Source organism: Electrona antarctica, assembly GCF_951216825.1.
Source record: "Electrona antarctica genome assembly, contig: scaffold_71, whole genome shotgun sequence".
In the NCBI taxonomy this organism is placed as follows: Eukaryota; Metazoa; Chordata; class Actinopteri; order Myctophiformes; family Myctophidae; genus Electrona; species Electrona antarctica.
This window is the reverse complement of record NW_027637292.1, coordinates 199327-213729: the sequence shown is the minus strand read 5'-3', so window position 1 is coordinate 213729 and position 14403 is coordinate 199327. Positions and strand designations below refer to the sequence as shown.

The 14403-nt window shown below is 48.0% G+C and overlaps 1 protein-coding gene across 1 annotated transcript in view; it reads right to left on the bottom strand.

Moving 5' to 3' along the window:
• LOC306919013 (5'-AMP-activated protein kinase subunit gamma-1-like) overlaps nt 1-14403 on the bottom strand; it is a gene marked incomplete at its 3' end in the record, with an annotated part of 40852 nt that overhangs the window by 3132 nt on the left and 23317 nt on the right. Inside the window, exons 8-10 of the mRNA XM_079531855.1 lie at nt 12519-12645; nt 3660-3825; nt 2771-2808 (exon numbers count right to left, since the gene is read on the bottom strand). Coding sequence (XP_079387981.1) covers nt 2771-2808; nt 3660-3825; nt 12519-12645 — 331 coding nt within the window. The remainder of the gene's footprint in view (nt 1-2770; nt 2809-3659; nt 3826-12518; nt 12646-14403) is intronic.

Genomic DNA, 14403 nt, shown 5'->3' with positions numbered 1-14403 from the left:
GAATTTCGCGGGCCTTCGGCCCGCTCATCCTCGCGCCATGCGATGCGTCGCAAATGGGAAGAAGGCAATGGCAAGCCATGATGTTTTAATTTATGCATTTGCTTGGAAAGCGCAAAGTTGCCAAGCTGGCTGAGTGGCCCTGTGTGGTGTTGTGTATTTGCGTCTGAAAGTGAGCATGGCAAGGCGCAGGAACAGTATACTGTACTGTACTGTGCTGTACTGTAAGTCTTTGTACTGTACTGTACTCATGTGTACTGTACTGTACTGTTCTCTGTGCTGTTGTATTAGTGTTATTTTTTATTATTATTATTATTATTATTACATGGATTAATATTCTGATGTACTGTACTGTTCTCTGTACTGTTGATATTATAGTTATTAGTGTTGTGTTATGTGTTATTATTATTATTAGTATTATTACATGGATTAATATTCTGTTGTGAGCTTTGTTTCTGTACTGTACTGTACTCATGTGTACTGTGCTGTTCTCTGTATTGTTGATATGATTGTTGTTATTAGTGGTGTTATTATTGATTATTATTATTATGATTGAAAGAGAGCATGGCAAGGCGCAGGAACAGTATACTGTACTGTACTGTACTCATGTGTACTGTACTGTACTGTTCTCTGTACTGTTATTAGTGTTGTGTTCTTATTTATTATTATTATTATTATTACATGGATTAATATTGTGATGTACTGTACTGTACTGTTGTCTGTACTGTTGATATTATAGTTATTAGTGTTGTGTTATTATTTGTTATTATTATTATTATTACATGGATTAATATGCTGATGTGAGCTTTCTTTCTGTACTGTACTGTACTCATGTGTACTGTACTGTTCTCTGTACTGTTGTTATGATTAGTGTAGTGTTGTAATTTTGTATTATTATTATTATTAGCGTTTTGTGGCGTGTGTGTGTGTGTGCGTGCCATTTCAGCTGCATCGCGAGGCGATCCAAATTCCCCCCCCCCCCCCCCCCCCGCGCACGCACGCACGCACACACACACACACACACACACACACACACACACACGTGTCTGCAGTGACACTGCGTTGTACACAGCTGTTCTATTTCATCCGTACTGACTGCCAGAGGCAGTGCTTAACACTGGACGCAAATCATCCAGTGTTAAGCAGTCATCCAGGATTCATAGAACCATAGTTACATACGTAACTTACGTGTTGTGTTGCATCGCGTTGTTGCAGCGTGTGCGTGTAGTGTTGGCGTTGTTGTTGTTATCCATATATGCGCCTCGGTTCGGCCCGATTGTACCACGCCAGGTGTCGATGCGGTCGTGTTTGCATGATTGTAACTGTGTATGTATGTAATCGCGGCGCTCTCCATCCAAGTTAGAATCAGTGTAGAACCTGTGTTGTTGTTGTTCTTCTTCTTCTACTGTTGGTTTTCGGCAGGCTGTACACTGTGTGTGTGTGTGTGTGTGTGTGTGTGTGTGCGCGCGCGCGCGTGCGTGCGTGCGTGTGTGTGTGTGTGTGTGTGTGTGTGTGTGTGTGTACTGTGTAACTTCCGGTAGTGTTTCCGGAAGTGTGGAAGGTAACACGAAACACACGTGGGTCACGTGGTGGGGTTTTGAGCCATTGGGAAGGGGTGATGTAGTGTTGCCAGGTCCACGTATTGTAAGCGAGTGGTAGTGTGTGAAAGTATAGGCTGTAGGCTGTAGGAAGTCAGGGTTTGCGGCCTTGTTTACATAGACGTGGCAACAATGTTGGCGGCGCAGCCACTCTATGGCGCAGCCAATGAAAAGAGTGGAATGACGGGATGCAGTGTTGCCAGGTCTGCGAATTGTAAGCGAGTTGTAAGTAGCGTGTTGAATGGCATTTTTTCTGTGCTTGTTTTCATAGACGTGGCAACAAATTAGGCGGGGGTGTCGGTGCTTGTGGCGTGTTTGTGTTTGTTATTGATATTGATATTGTTTGCGAGTGTGGACGGGAGCCGGCTTTAGTGGCAGTGCGATGACAATTTTTACGCGGCTGGTGTTGAGTGTGGCCGTGCGGCGCGACATGAGGAGATAGGGAACCAACGACGCGGAGGGTAAGTGTGTGACGTGTTAGTGTGTTGTTGCAGTGTGTGTTGCAGCGTGTTGCAGCGTGTCAGTGACGTAGTAGCTGGTGACTTTCTTTTCGTGGTTTGCTTTTGGGGACACCTTATAATAGATTAAGCATTGGAACACACATTTTATTTCACTTTTAATATGTCCATTCATTTCACGTTATAATATTCACATATTCTCATCTTAAATATGGGGCCAGAGCCCCCTATGTGTCGTCCGTCAAATTGCAGATGGACTTCCGGACTCATCTCAAATCTCGCGAGAGTTTGTTGCTGGGATAAAGAAAGGTTGATAACAAAGTAGATTATTTTCTCCTGATTTGTCTCACTAAAAGAAGCCATTTTACTATGAATATCTTGGAGCCCACAGGGTTCGAACTAGCAGCCTTGCGGTTACCATCCAGCCACTCGACCCCTGAGCCACCGCCGATTTGTCAAAAACCTGTGCCATGAAATAGGTTGCGGCAAAAGGTAACACTAGGCCAGGTAACTATATGTAACAGTGTAGCCTACAGAAACATTGTACATGTATATATTTTATACCTTTCATAGCCAATGACTATGACTATGAAAAAATCTGTAAAGCAATATAAGACAAACAAGGATTTATTAAATCAATTTAGACAGACAGACAGACAGACAGACAGACAGACAGACAGACAGACAGACAGACAGACAGACAGGTGTTTTACTTACAATGACGTCGAATTTGGAGTAGATATCCACCACTTTACCTGAGAACACGCACGCACGCACGCACGCACGCACGCACGCACGCACGCGCGCACGCACACACACACACACACACACACACACACACACACACACACACACACACACACACACACACACACACACACACACACACACACACACATAAAATAAAACAATAAAACCACCTTAAATATTGTATTTATTTTATATAAATAACATCATCTTTCACTCCATAGGGACTGCTTCCGTTGCAGGTTGATGATGTCATATGTCTAAATTATAGTTAGGAACAAAATGGACTCTTATGGGTCCGTAACTCTGAGACTCTAACGGGTCCATTTGGTTCCCTTTGTACTCTCAGAGTTAAATTAACATTGATTTTACAACATACATTGGGGTCCCAGAGATAGAAATAATTTTATATAAAGCAATTTTTGTAATACTTTTTATTAATAAGGCGCTGGACCACACATGGACATAATGACATCATCAACATGCGACAGGAGTAGTTCCTATTGACGTAAAGATGACGTATTCCTAAGATAAATAAAATATTTAAGGTGTTTTCAATTTCAATTACAGAGCGCAATTATAATGTATTAAAGGGGTAAACGACTCATTTTCAAAATTGAACTATATGTAATTAATTTACAGTAGGCTACCTTAGAGTTGAAAATAATAAAAAGTCCCCCCCCCCTTTCTGTTTAGCCTAGAAATAGAGGTCTAGAACTTGGGGTGTGTGTGTGTGTGTGCGTGCATGCGTGCGTGCGTGTGTGTGCGTGCGTGCGTGCGTGCGTGCGTGCGTGCGTGCGTGCGTGTGTGCGTGCGTGCGTGCGTGCTTTCGTACGTGTGTTTGTGTGTGTGTGGTTACCGTGGCGATCGACCACGGGCAGGGCGGAGACTCTGCGGTGTGTGAAGATGGACAGCGCGGTGATAAGGGGCGTGTCCGGGTGGACGAAGGCGATGTCGCTGTACGTCCCAACGGAGAGCTCTGATAGGCTCAGCTTCATGAAGGCGGGCTTAGGGAGGTCACTCAGCTACACACAGACAACACACGCACGCACGCGCACGCACGCACGCACGCACGCACGCACGCACGCACAGACACAGACACAGACACACACGCACATATTAGTTCTAATGATGTGAATATTTATTTTATTTTATGGAAAGAGCCATTTGTTGTCTGAAATTTGTATCCCCGGCCGGACGTAGCCCGTGGAAGGAACACGTTATTCCAACCAGTTCCTTTCCCCTCTATCAGGCGCCTCGGCTGGCCATGGGGAGGTAGTTTAGAGACCAGTTCCTTTCCCCTCTATCAGGCGCCTCGGCTGGCCATGGGGAGGTAGTTTAGAGACCAGTTCCTTTCCCCTCTATCAGGCGCCTCGGCTGGCCATGGGGAGGTAGTTTAGAGACCAGTTCCTTTCCCCTCTATCAGGCGCCTCGGCTGGCCATGGGGAGGTAGTTTAGAGACCAGTTCCTTTCCCCTCTATCAGGCGCCTCGGCTGGCCATGGGGAGGTAGTTTAGAGACCAGTTCCTTTCCCCTCTATCAGGCGCCTCGGCTGGCCATGGGGAGGTAGTTTAGAGACCAGTTCCTTTCCCCTCTATCAGGCGCCTCGGCTGGCCATGGGGAGGTAGTTTAGAGACCAGTTCCTTTCCCCTCTATCAGGCGCCTCGGTTGGCCATGGGGAGGTAGTTTAGAGACCAGTTCCTTTCCCCTCTATCAGGCGCCTCGGCTGGCCATGGGGAGGTAGTTTAGAGACCAGTTCCTTTCCCCTCTATCAGGCACCTCGGCTGGCCATGGGGAGGTAGTTTAGAGACCAGTTCCTTTCCCCTCTATCAGGCGCCTTGGCTGGCCATGGGGAGGTAGTTTAGAGACCAGTTCCTTTCCCCTCTATCAGGCACCTCGGCTGGCCATGGGGAGGTAGTTTAGAGACCAGTTCCTTTCCCCTCTATCAGGCGCCTCGGCTGGCCATGGGGAGGTAGTTTAGAGACCATGAAGTTCCTTTGCCCTCTATCAGGCGCCTCGGCTGGCCATGGGGAGGTAGTTTAGAGACCACAATGAGTGGACAATAATATGTGACCATATGTGACTGAGGGACTAACATTGGATTTTTTTAAATTTTCGTTTTTTCATGTCATATGAAAGCAGGGAATCATAGCTTCAAATTGACATATTGGTTGTTCAGTTTGACCCACCAGTTTTGGAGATATGGCTTATAGAGTAATGTCTTGCAGAGAAACAGCGAGTTGAGAAAACAGGCTTGAAAAGGTTCACTTCTGTGGACTCTAACATTACACCTAGCTACATGTTTAAGCATTTATTTTATATTTACATGTCTTCTGTGGACTCTAACATTACACCTAGCTACATGTTTAAGCATTTATTTCATATTTACAAGTCTTCTGTGGACTCTAACATTACACCTAGCTACATGTTTAAGCATTTATTTCATATTTACATGTCTTCTGTGGTCTCTAACATTACACCTAGCTACATGTTTAAGCATTTATTTCATATTTACATGTCTTCTGTGGTCTCTAACATTACACCTAGCTACATGTTTAAGCATTTATTTCATATTTACATGTCTTCTGTGGACTCTAACATTACACCTAGCTACATGTTTAAGCATTTATTTCATATTTACATGTCTTCTGTGGTCTCTAACATTACACCTAGCTACATGTTCAAGCATCTATTTCATATTTACATGTCTTCTGTGGACTCTAACATTACACCTAGCTACATGTTTAAGCATTTATTTCATATTTACATGTCTTCTGTGGTCTCTAACATTACACCTAGCTACATGTTTAAGCATTTATTTCATATTTACATGTCTTCTGTGGACTCTAACATTACACCTAGCTACATGTTTAAGCATTTATTTCATATTTACATGTCTTCTGTGGACTCTAACATTACACCTAGCTACATGTTTAAGCATTTATTTCATATTTACATGTCTTCTGTGGACTCTAACATTACACCTAGCTACATGTTTAAGCATTTATTTCATATTTACATGTCTTCTGTGGACTCTAACATTACACCTAGCTACATGTTTAAGCATTTATTTCATATTTACATGTCTTCTGTGGTCTCTAACATTACACCTAGCTACATGTTTAAGCATTTATTTCATATTTACATGTCTTCTGTGGACTCTAACATTACACCTAGCTACATGTTTAAGCATTTATTTCATATTTACATGTCTTCTGTGGACTCTAACATTACACCTAGCTACATGTTTAAGCATTTATTTCATATTTACATGTCTTCTGTGGACTCTAACATTACACCTAGCTACATGTTTAAGCATTTATTTCATATTTACATGTCTTCTGTGGTCTCTAACATTACACCTAGCTACATGTTTAAGCATTTATTTCATATTTACATGTCTTCTGTGGACTCTAACATTACACCTAGCTACATGTTTAAGCATTTATTTCATATTTACATGTCTTCTGTGGACTCTAACATTACACCTAGCTACATGTTTAAGCATTTATTTCATATTTACATGTCTTCTGTGGACTCTAACATTACACCTAGCTACATGTTTAAGCATTTATTTCATATTTACATGTCTTCTGTGGACTCTAACATTACACCTAGCTACATGTTTAAGCATTTATTTCATATTTACATGTCTTCTGTGGTCTCTCACTCACGGTCGCAGAGACAAGGAGATAAACAGCTACACAGCTGTTTAAACTTTGAATCTCTGCATACACACACACAGGTAGAGGAACACACTCCGTTCCTTTTTGCACTTATTCTATTCTAACCCCTATAAACTATCCATTAAAGCTACCCCTCTACTCTTCAACCATCTCTGCGGTTGGTTATTTTACTTCCTCCCTTTCTTCCATACATACTGTCCTAGTACGCGCGTGAATGAACCTTGATCCGTAGCTCATTCCGGCTAACCAACGACCACTTTAGCCTGGTGCCCAAGCCAAAGACCCGGACCTCCAGACACATCTAACGAAGGAGGCAGCCTCCCAGGGTTTTGTATCAATCTTCTTCTTCTTCTTCTTACTATAATTATTATAATTTTTTACTATTATTACGCTCTTATTTCTTATTTTTATTTATCTGTGTACTATGTGTTTTCCCACCATCCCTATCCTGCCCTTTTCATGTCGCCCTAGACACTACTTCCCCCGCCACAGAAATCCCTCAAATCTCATATACCCAGCTCGTTCACCCAGTCACCACATTGTGGTGGAGGGAGGCCTTTGGAACTGCCACGCAGCTACCAAAGAGGAAATGCCTGAATTTATCTCAGCCCACGCCACCCTCAAGTCTCTGCATTTCCTTGCTCTAACCGAAACCTGGATTACCCCTGATAACACAGCTACCCCCGCCGCCCTCTCTGTTTCACACAAATTCACACACACCCCTCGCTCAACAGGTAGGGGGGGTGGTACAGGGATACTCATGTCCCCGAAATGGAATTTCCGTGTCTTAAATCTCTCTCACCTTTCTCTCACCACATGTGAATTTCATGCTATCTCAATATCACAACCAGTCCCCCTCACCCTCATTGTGCTCTATCGCCCCCCAGGAACCCTTGGGAACTTCCTGGAAGAACTAGACTCTCTGATCAGCTCGTTTCCGGAGGATGGCACCCCCCTGATTCTACTGGGTGACTTTAACCTACCTACGGCAGAGAAGTATCTTCCCGGTACGTCCCTCCTATCCTCGTTTGACCTCTCCCTTTCTCCCTCCCCTCCCACTCACAAGGCTGGTAATGTTTTGGACCTCGTGTTCTGCAGAGCCTGCTCCCCCTCCACACTCTCTGTTACTCCCTTAATTAGGTCTGACCACCACTTCATAACCTTCTCCCTCTCTCTCTCTACTCTCCCACCTAAACCTACTCACCCTCCGACCGTCACCACCCGACGCAATCTCAAGTCCCTAAACCCCTCCTCCCTCTCATCCTCTATTCTCTCCTCTCTACCCTCCCTAGAGTCCTTCCTCTCTCTCTCACCCGACCCCGCAACCACATCCTTCCTCTCCTCTATCTCATCTGCATTTGACCAACACTGCCCTCTCTCGACCAGGCCAGCTCGCTCATCCCCACCGGCCCCCTGGTTATCTGAAACCCTCAGATCTGAACGAACACCTCTCAGGGCAGCTGAAAGGAAGTGGCACAAGACAAAGCTACCAGATGATCTCTCCCACTTTCACTCACTCCTCTCTGCCTTCTCCCTCTCACTAACCACCGCTAAAACCTCCTTCTACCACACCAAAATCCAATCCTGCACTTCTAACCCAAGGAAACTCTTCTCCACTTTCTCCTCCCTCCTTAAACCCCCTCCCCCCACTCAACCCTCATCCCTCACCGCGGAGGCCTTTGCCAACTACTTCGAAAAGAAGGTTGATGATATCAGTAGCTCCTTTACCCCCCTCCCCCATAAAGAAGCACTCGACTCAACCAATGCTAACCATAACATACCATGCATGTCCTCCTTCTCTCCTCTATCCCCAGATGAGGTCCTGAAACTAGTCACATCCACTAGACCTACCACCTGTCCTCTCGACCCCGCCCCGTCTCCAATCTTCCAGACCATCGCACCTGACCTGCTCCCCTTCATCACTTCCATTATCAACACCTCAGTAACCTCAGGCTGCGTCCCATCTGCCTTCAAGTCAGCCAGGGTATCACCACTCCTCAAAAAACCAATCTCCGTAGACAACGCCCTGGTAAAGTCTGTCCCGACAGCCAGGAACCTTGGTGTTGTCCTGGACAGTCAGCTCTCGTTCAAAACACACATCACAGCTGTCACTAGATCCTGTAGGTTTACACTCTACAACATACGACGAATTAGACCGTTCCTCACCCAGGAGTCAGCCCAGCTCCTAATCCAGACAACAGTCTTGTCAAAACTTGACTATTGCAACTCCCTCCTTACTGGCCTACCGGCATGTGCACTTAAGCCCCTCCAACTGATCCAAAATGCCGCAGCACGCTTGGTCTTCAACCAGCCAAAATTCTCACACGTCTCCCCCCTTCTCCGCTCGCTCCATTGGCTCCCGGTCGCTGCCCGCACAGAATACAAAACTCTGATGCTGGCATTCAAAGCAACCAAAGGCATGGCTCCCCTATATCTCACAAGTATGATCGTACCCTACAAACCCTCCCGCTCACTCAGATCAGCCAACGCAGGGAAACTGGAGGTACCTTCACTAAAAACGCCGGGACAACGCTCCACACGTCCCAAACTCTTCTCCCTTCTGGCTCCAAAACTATGGAATGCACTTCCCATTGCAGTCAGAACTGCAGCCTCACTCCCAATCTTCCGCCGCAGTCTGAAAACCCACCTCTTCAGACTCCACCATGGCCCGTAGCACTTGCCCTAGCCTAGCCCCTTAGATAGCACATTATGTAGACTTAGATAGTATTTTAAACAGACTTATAGCTTGTTATGTAGACAGCTCTAGAATTGCACTTTATGTAGTCATAGCACTTTATAGTACACATGTATAATATATTATATAGTATACAGTGCTTAATTTCTAAATTCTTAGGTGCCGGAGCTCGGGTGCGTGCACGTGCATGCGCGCATGCACGCGCAATTTTTTTTTTATCCCGGATGTTTTTGCCTTTTTTTTGCACACTGCACAACCAACGGCCAGCCCACCCATCAGAACACAATCGAGTCGGCATATAGACGTTTTTATATGTCTTTAAATGTTCTGATGAATTGAAAATGGAGGACCCTGAAGTAACAAGTCTTAAGCTTTTTCTGGTTTTATACTCGTAGCAGTCAGATTTTGTATTGACCTGTGTAGGCTTTTGTTTGAACTGTACCCATTCTACAAACGGAATAAAATTTCCAATCAGTCAATCAATAACATTTGCAGCAGCAGTTTACACAGGGACCCGCCGGCTCACAACACACAACTACAGTAGGCATTTGCAGTTGAAATGAAATGAAATGAAATCTATATTTACCCAGGGTATCTGGGCTAAGCTCAAGAACTTGTTTCCAGCCAGGCCCTGCTCATAGAACACATTTCATCGTAGTGGTTCAATGCCTTGTTCAAGGGCATTTCAGTGGTGGTAATTTTTTAACGTGTCGGACGGCTGATTCGAACTAGGAACCTTCCGGTATCAAGACCGCGCCGCTATCCGTTCGGCCACCGCTGCCACTACAGTTCAGTTGGCCCAGCGGCTCAACGTTATATTAAATACTGTATAAAATACAGTATTAAGTTAGGGTGGCCCAGCATCAGAACAGTACGCAATGTATACCTGCATGCGCGTTGTTGTTGTCCTTATCCAAGTTTCTCCTCCGCCTCCTCCGATGACAACTCAATAATGCTACTACTACTTAATTCTGTACTAGTCTTTTTTTATTTCGGGCCCACCAAAGCAAGCGTTATGATATTCGATTATGATCGAGCCATGTTGTAAAGCCGGGTGTCTTTGCGAGATTTGGCAATGCAGTCAGTTCTGTTCATAATAACTCACCATGTCCATGTTGTATTGAAAACAAACCGCATGCTGTCCCCAAGGCTAAACTCCAAGTAGCATGAGTTAATCTATTGCTCCATAAAAGTATGAAAGTTCCATATTCCATATGCAACGAACGACAACAGATGCAAATTGCAAAAGTGCGAGACGAGAGTTGTTTTTATTTACGCATCCGACACCGTCAACAGTGAGGCGTCAAGCCACACGACGCCGGGGTTCCATAGCCACCTATTTCCTCTCAAAACAGGCACACATTTCAAAATAAGTGAGTGTTTTTTTGTTTGTACTTGCAATGCGATCATTCAAGCCATGTTTTATTTTGGAATCGTACTGGAAATAGAAGTAACTATGACGAGGAAGAAGCCTAGTTGACTTGAAAATGAAACTAAAATAATAATAGAGAGTATTGTATATTGTAATGTGCATTTGGGGTGGCGGAGCGCCCTCTACAGCTACCGGAGCTGCATCTACAGGTGGCTTGAGCTCCCGGAGCTCAAGTGACAGGTACCGGAGCTGAGCTCCGCCAAGCTCCGGCTGAAATTAAGCACTGATAGTATAGTATGTATAGTTTACATAGATACTCCAATGTTACGTTCTTAGTTTACGCATGATTCATGATAACTACTTTTTATACATGTGATGTATGCCATGCTTTTTGTTATTGCTTAATGTAAGTCGCTCTGGATTAAGAGCGTCTGCTAAATGCCTAGTGAGCGGTGGTGAGCTATACCCAAGGTTCTGGACCCAGCCCTAGTAAGCGGTGGTGAGCTATACCCAAGGTTCTGGACCCAGCCCTAGTGAGCGGTGGTGAGCTATACCCAAGGTTCTGGACCCAGCCCTAGTAAGCGGTGGTGAGCTATACCCAAGGTTCTGGACCCAGCCCTAGTAAGCGGTGGTGAGCTATACCCAAGGTTCTGGACCCAGTCCTAGTGAGCGGTGGTGAGCTATACCCAAGGTTCTGGACCCGGCCCTAGTGAGCGGTGGTGAGCTATACCCAAGGTTCTGGACCCAGCCCTAGTGAGCGGTGGTGAGCTATACTCAAGGTTCTGGACCCAGCCCTAGTGAGCGGTGGTGAGCTATACCCAAGGTTCTGGACCCAGCCCTAGTGAGCGGTGGTGAGCTATACTCAAGGTTCTGGACCCAGCCCTAGTGAGCGGTGGTGAGCTATACCCAAGGTTCTGGACCCGGCCCTAGTGAGCGGTGGTGAGCTATACCCAAGGTTCTGGACCCGGCCCTAGTGAGCGGTGGTGAGCTATACCCAAGGTTCTGGACCCGGCCCTAGTGAGCGGTGGTGAGCTATACCCAAGGTTCTGGACCCAGCCCTAGTGAGCGGTGGTGAGCTATACCCAAGGTTCTGGACCCAGCCCTAGTGAGCGGTGGTGAGCTATACCCAAGGTTCTGGACCCGGCCCTAGTGAGCGGTGGTGAGCTATACCCAAGGTTCTGGACCCGGCCCTAGTGAGCGGTGGTGAGCTATACCCAAGGTTCTGGACCCAGCCCTAGTGAGCGGTGGTGAGCTATACCCAAGGTTCTGGACCCAGCCCTAGTGAGCGGTGGTGAGCTATACCCAAGGTTCTGGACCCAGCCCTAGTGAGCGGTGGTGAGCTATACCCAAGGTTCTGGACCCAGCCCTAGTGAGCGGTGGTGAGCTATACCCAAGGTTCTGGACCCAGCCCTAGTGAGCGGTGGTGAGCTATACCCAAGGTTCTGGACCCAGCCCTAGTGAGCGGTGGTGAGCTATACCCAAGGTTCTGGACCCAGCCCTAGTGAGCGGTGGTGAGCTATACCCAAGGTTCTGGACCCAGCCCTAGTGAGCGGTGGTGAGCTATACCCAAGGTTCTGGACCCAGCCCTAGTGAGCGGTGGTGAGCTATACCCAAGGTTCTGGACCCAGTCCTAGTGAGCGGTGGTGAGCTATACCCAAGGTTCTGGACCCAGCCCTAGTGAGCGGTGGTGAGCTATACCCAAGGTTCTGGACCCAGCCCTAGTGAGCGGTGGTGAGCTATACCCAAGGTTCTGGACCCAGTCCTAGTGAGCGGTGGTGAGCTATACCCAAGGTTCTGGACCCAGCCCTAGTGAGCGGTGGTGAGCTATACCCAAGGTTCTGGACCCAGCCCTAGTGAGCGGTGGTGAGCTATACCCAAGGTTCTGGACCCGGCCCTAGTGAGCGGTGGTGAGCTATACCCAAGGTTCTGGACCCAGTCCTAGTGAGCGGTGGTGAGCTATACTCACAAAGAGCTGCAGGAACTTGAGGATCCTCTTGTGGGTCAGGATGTAAAGAGCGTTGCCGCTGACCGGGTCGATGACCGGCAGCCTGTGGATCTGGTTCTGGACTAGAGAATACACAGCCTCAAACACACTGGGCGAGAGACATGGAGGGAGGGAGAGAGAGAGGGAGGGAGGGGGGAGGGAGAAAGAGAGAGAGAGAGAGTGAGAGAGAGAGAGAGAGAGAGAGAGAGAGAGAGAGTGAGAGAGAGAGAGAGAGTGAGAGAGAGAGAGAGAGAGAGAGAGAGAGAGGGAGGGGGGAGAGAGAGAGAGAGAGAGAGAGAGAGGGAGGGGGGGAGAGAGAGAGAGAAAAAGAAAGTCAGAAAAACAAAGTCAATGTCAGAAAAACCTCAACAATGTACAGACTCAGCGAGCACAGCCTGGCCATCGAGAAAGGCCGATATAGACAAACCTGACTGCCCAGAGAGGACAGGCTGTGTCCTCACTGTGTCCTCACTGCCCAGAGAGGACAGGCTGTGTCCTCACTGCCCAGAGAGGACAGGCTGTGTCCTCACTGCCCAGAGGACAGACTGTGTCCTCACTGCCCAGAGGACAGGCTGTGTCCTCACTGCCCAGAGAGGACAGGCTGTGTCCTCACTGCCCAGAGAGGACAGGCTGTGTCCTCACTGTGTCCTCACTGCCCAGAGGACAGGCTGTGTCCTCACTGCCCAGAGAGGACAGACTGTGTCCTCACTGCCCAGAGAGGACAGGCTGTGTCCTCACTGCCCAGAGGACAGGCTGTGTCCTCACTGCCCAGAGGACAGACTGTGTCCTCACTGCCCAGAGGACAGGCTGCCAGAGGACAGGCTGTGTCCTCACTGCCCAGACAGGACAGGCTGTGTCCTCACTGTGTCCTCACTGCCCAGAGAGGACAGACTGTGTCCTCACTGTGTCCTCACTGCCCAGAGAGGACAAGCTGTGTCCTCACTGCCCAGAGAGGACAAGCTGTGTCCTCACTGCCCAGAGAGGACAGGCTGTGTCCTCACTGCCCAGAGAGGACAAGCTGTGTCCTCACTGCCCAGAGAGGACAGGCTGTGTCCTCACTGCCCAGAGAGGACAAGCTGTGTCCTCACTGCCCAGAGAGGACAAGCTGTGTCCTCACTGCCCAGAGAGGACAGACTGTGTCCTCACTGCCCAGAGAGGACAGGCTGTGTCCTCACTGCCCAGAGAGGACAGACTGTGTCCTCACTGCCCAGAGAGGACAGGCTGTGTCCTCACTGCCCAGAGAGGACAGACTGTGTCCTCACTGCCCAGAGAGGACAGACTGTGTCCTCACTGCCCAGAGAGGACAAGCTGTGTCCTCACTGCCCAGAGAGGACAGACTGTGTCCTCACTGCCCAGAGAGGACAAGCTGTGTCCTCACTGCCCAGAGAGGACAGACTGTGTCCTCACTGCCCAGAGAGGACAGACTGTGTCCTCACTGCCCAGAGAGGACAAGCTGTGCCCTCACTGCCCAGAGAGGACAGACTGTGTCCTCACTGCCCAGAGAGGACAGGCTGTGTCCTCACTGCCCAGAGAGGACAGACTGTGTCCTCACTGCCCAGAGAGGACAGACTGTGTCCTCACTGCCCAGAGAGGACAGACTGTGTCCTCACTGCCCAGAGAGGACAGGCTGTGTCCTCACTGCCCAGAGGACAGACTGTGTCCTCACTGCCCAGAGAGGACAGGCTGTGTCCTCACTGCCCAGAGAGGACAGGCTGTGTCCTCACTGCCCAGAGGACAGGCTGTGTCCTCACTGCCCAGAGAGGACAGACTGTGTCCTCACTGTCCAGAGAGGACAGACTGTGTCCTCACTGCCCAGAGGACAGACTGTGTCCTCACTGCCCAGAGAGGACAGGCTGTGTCCTCACTG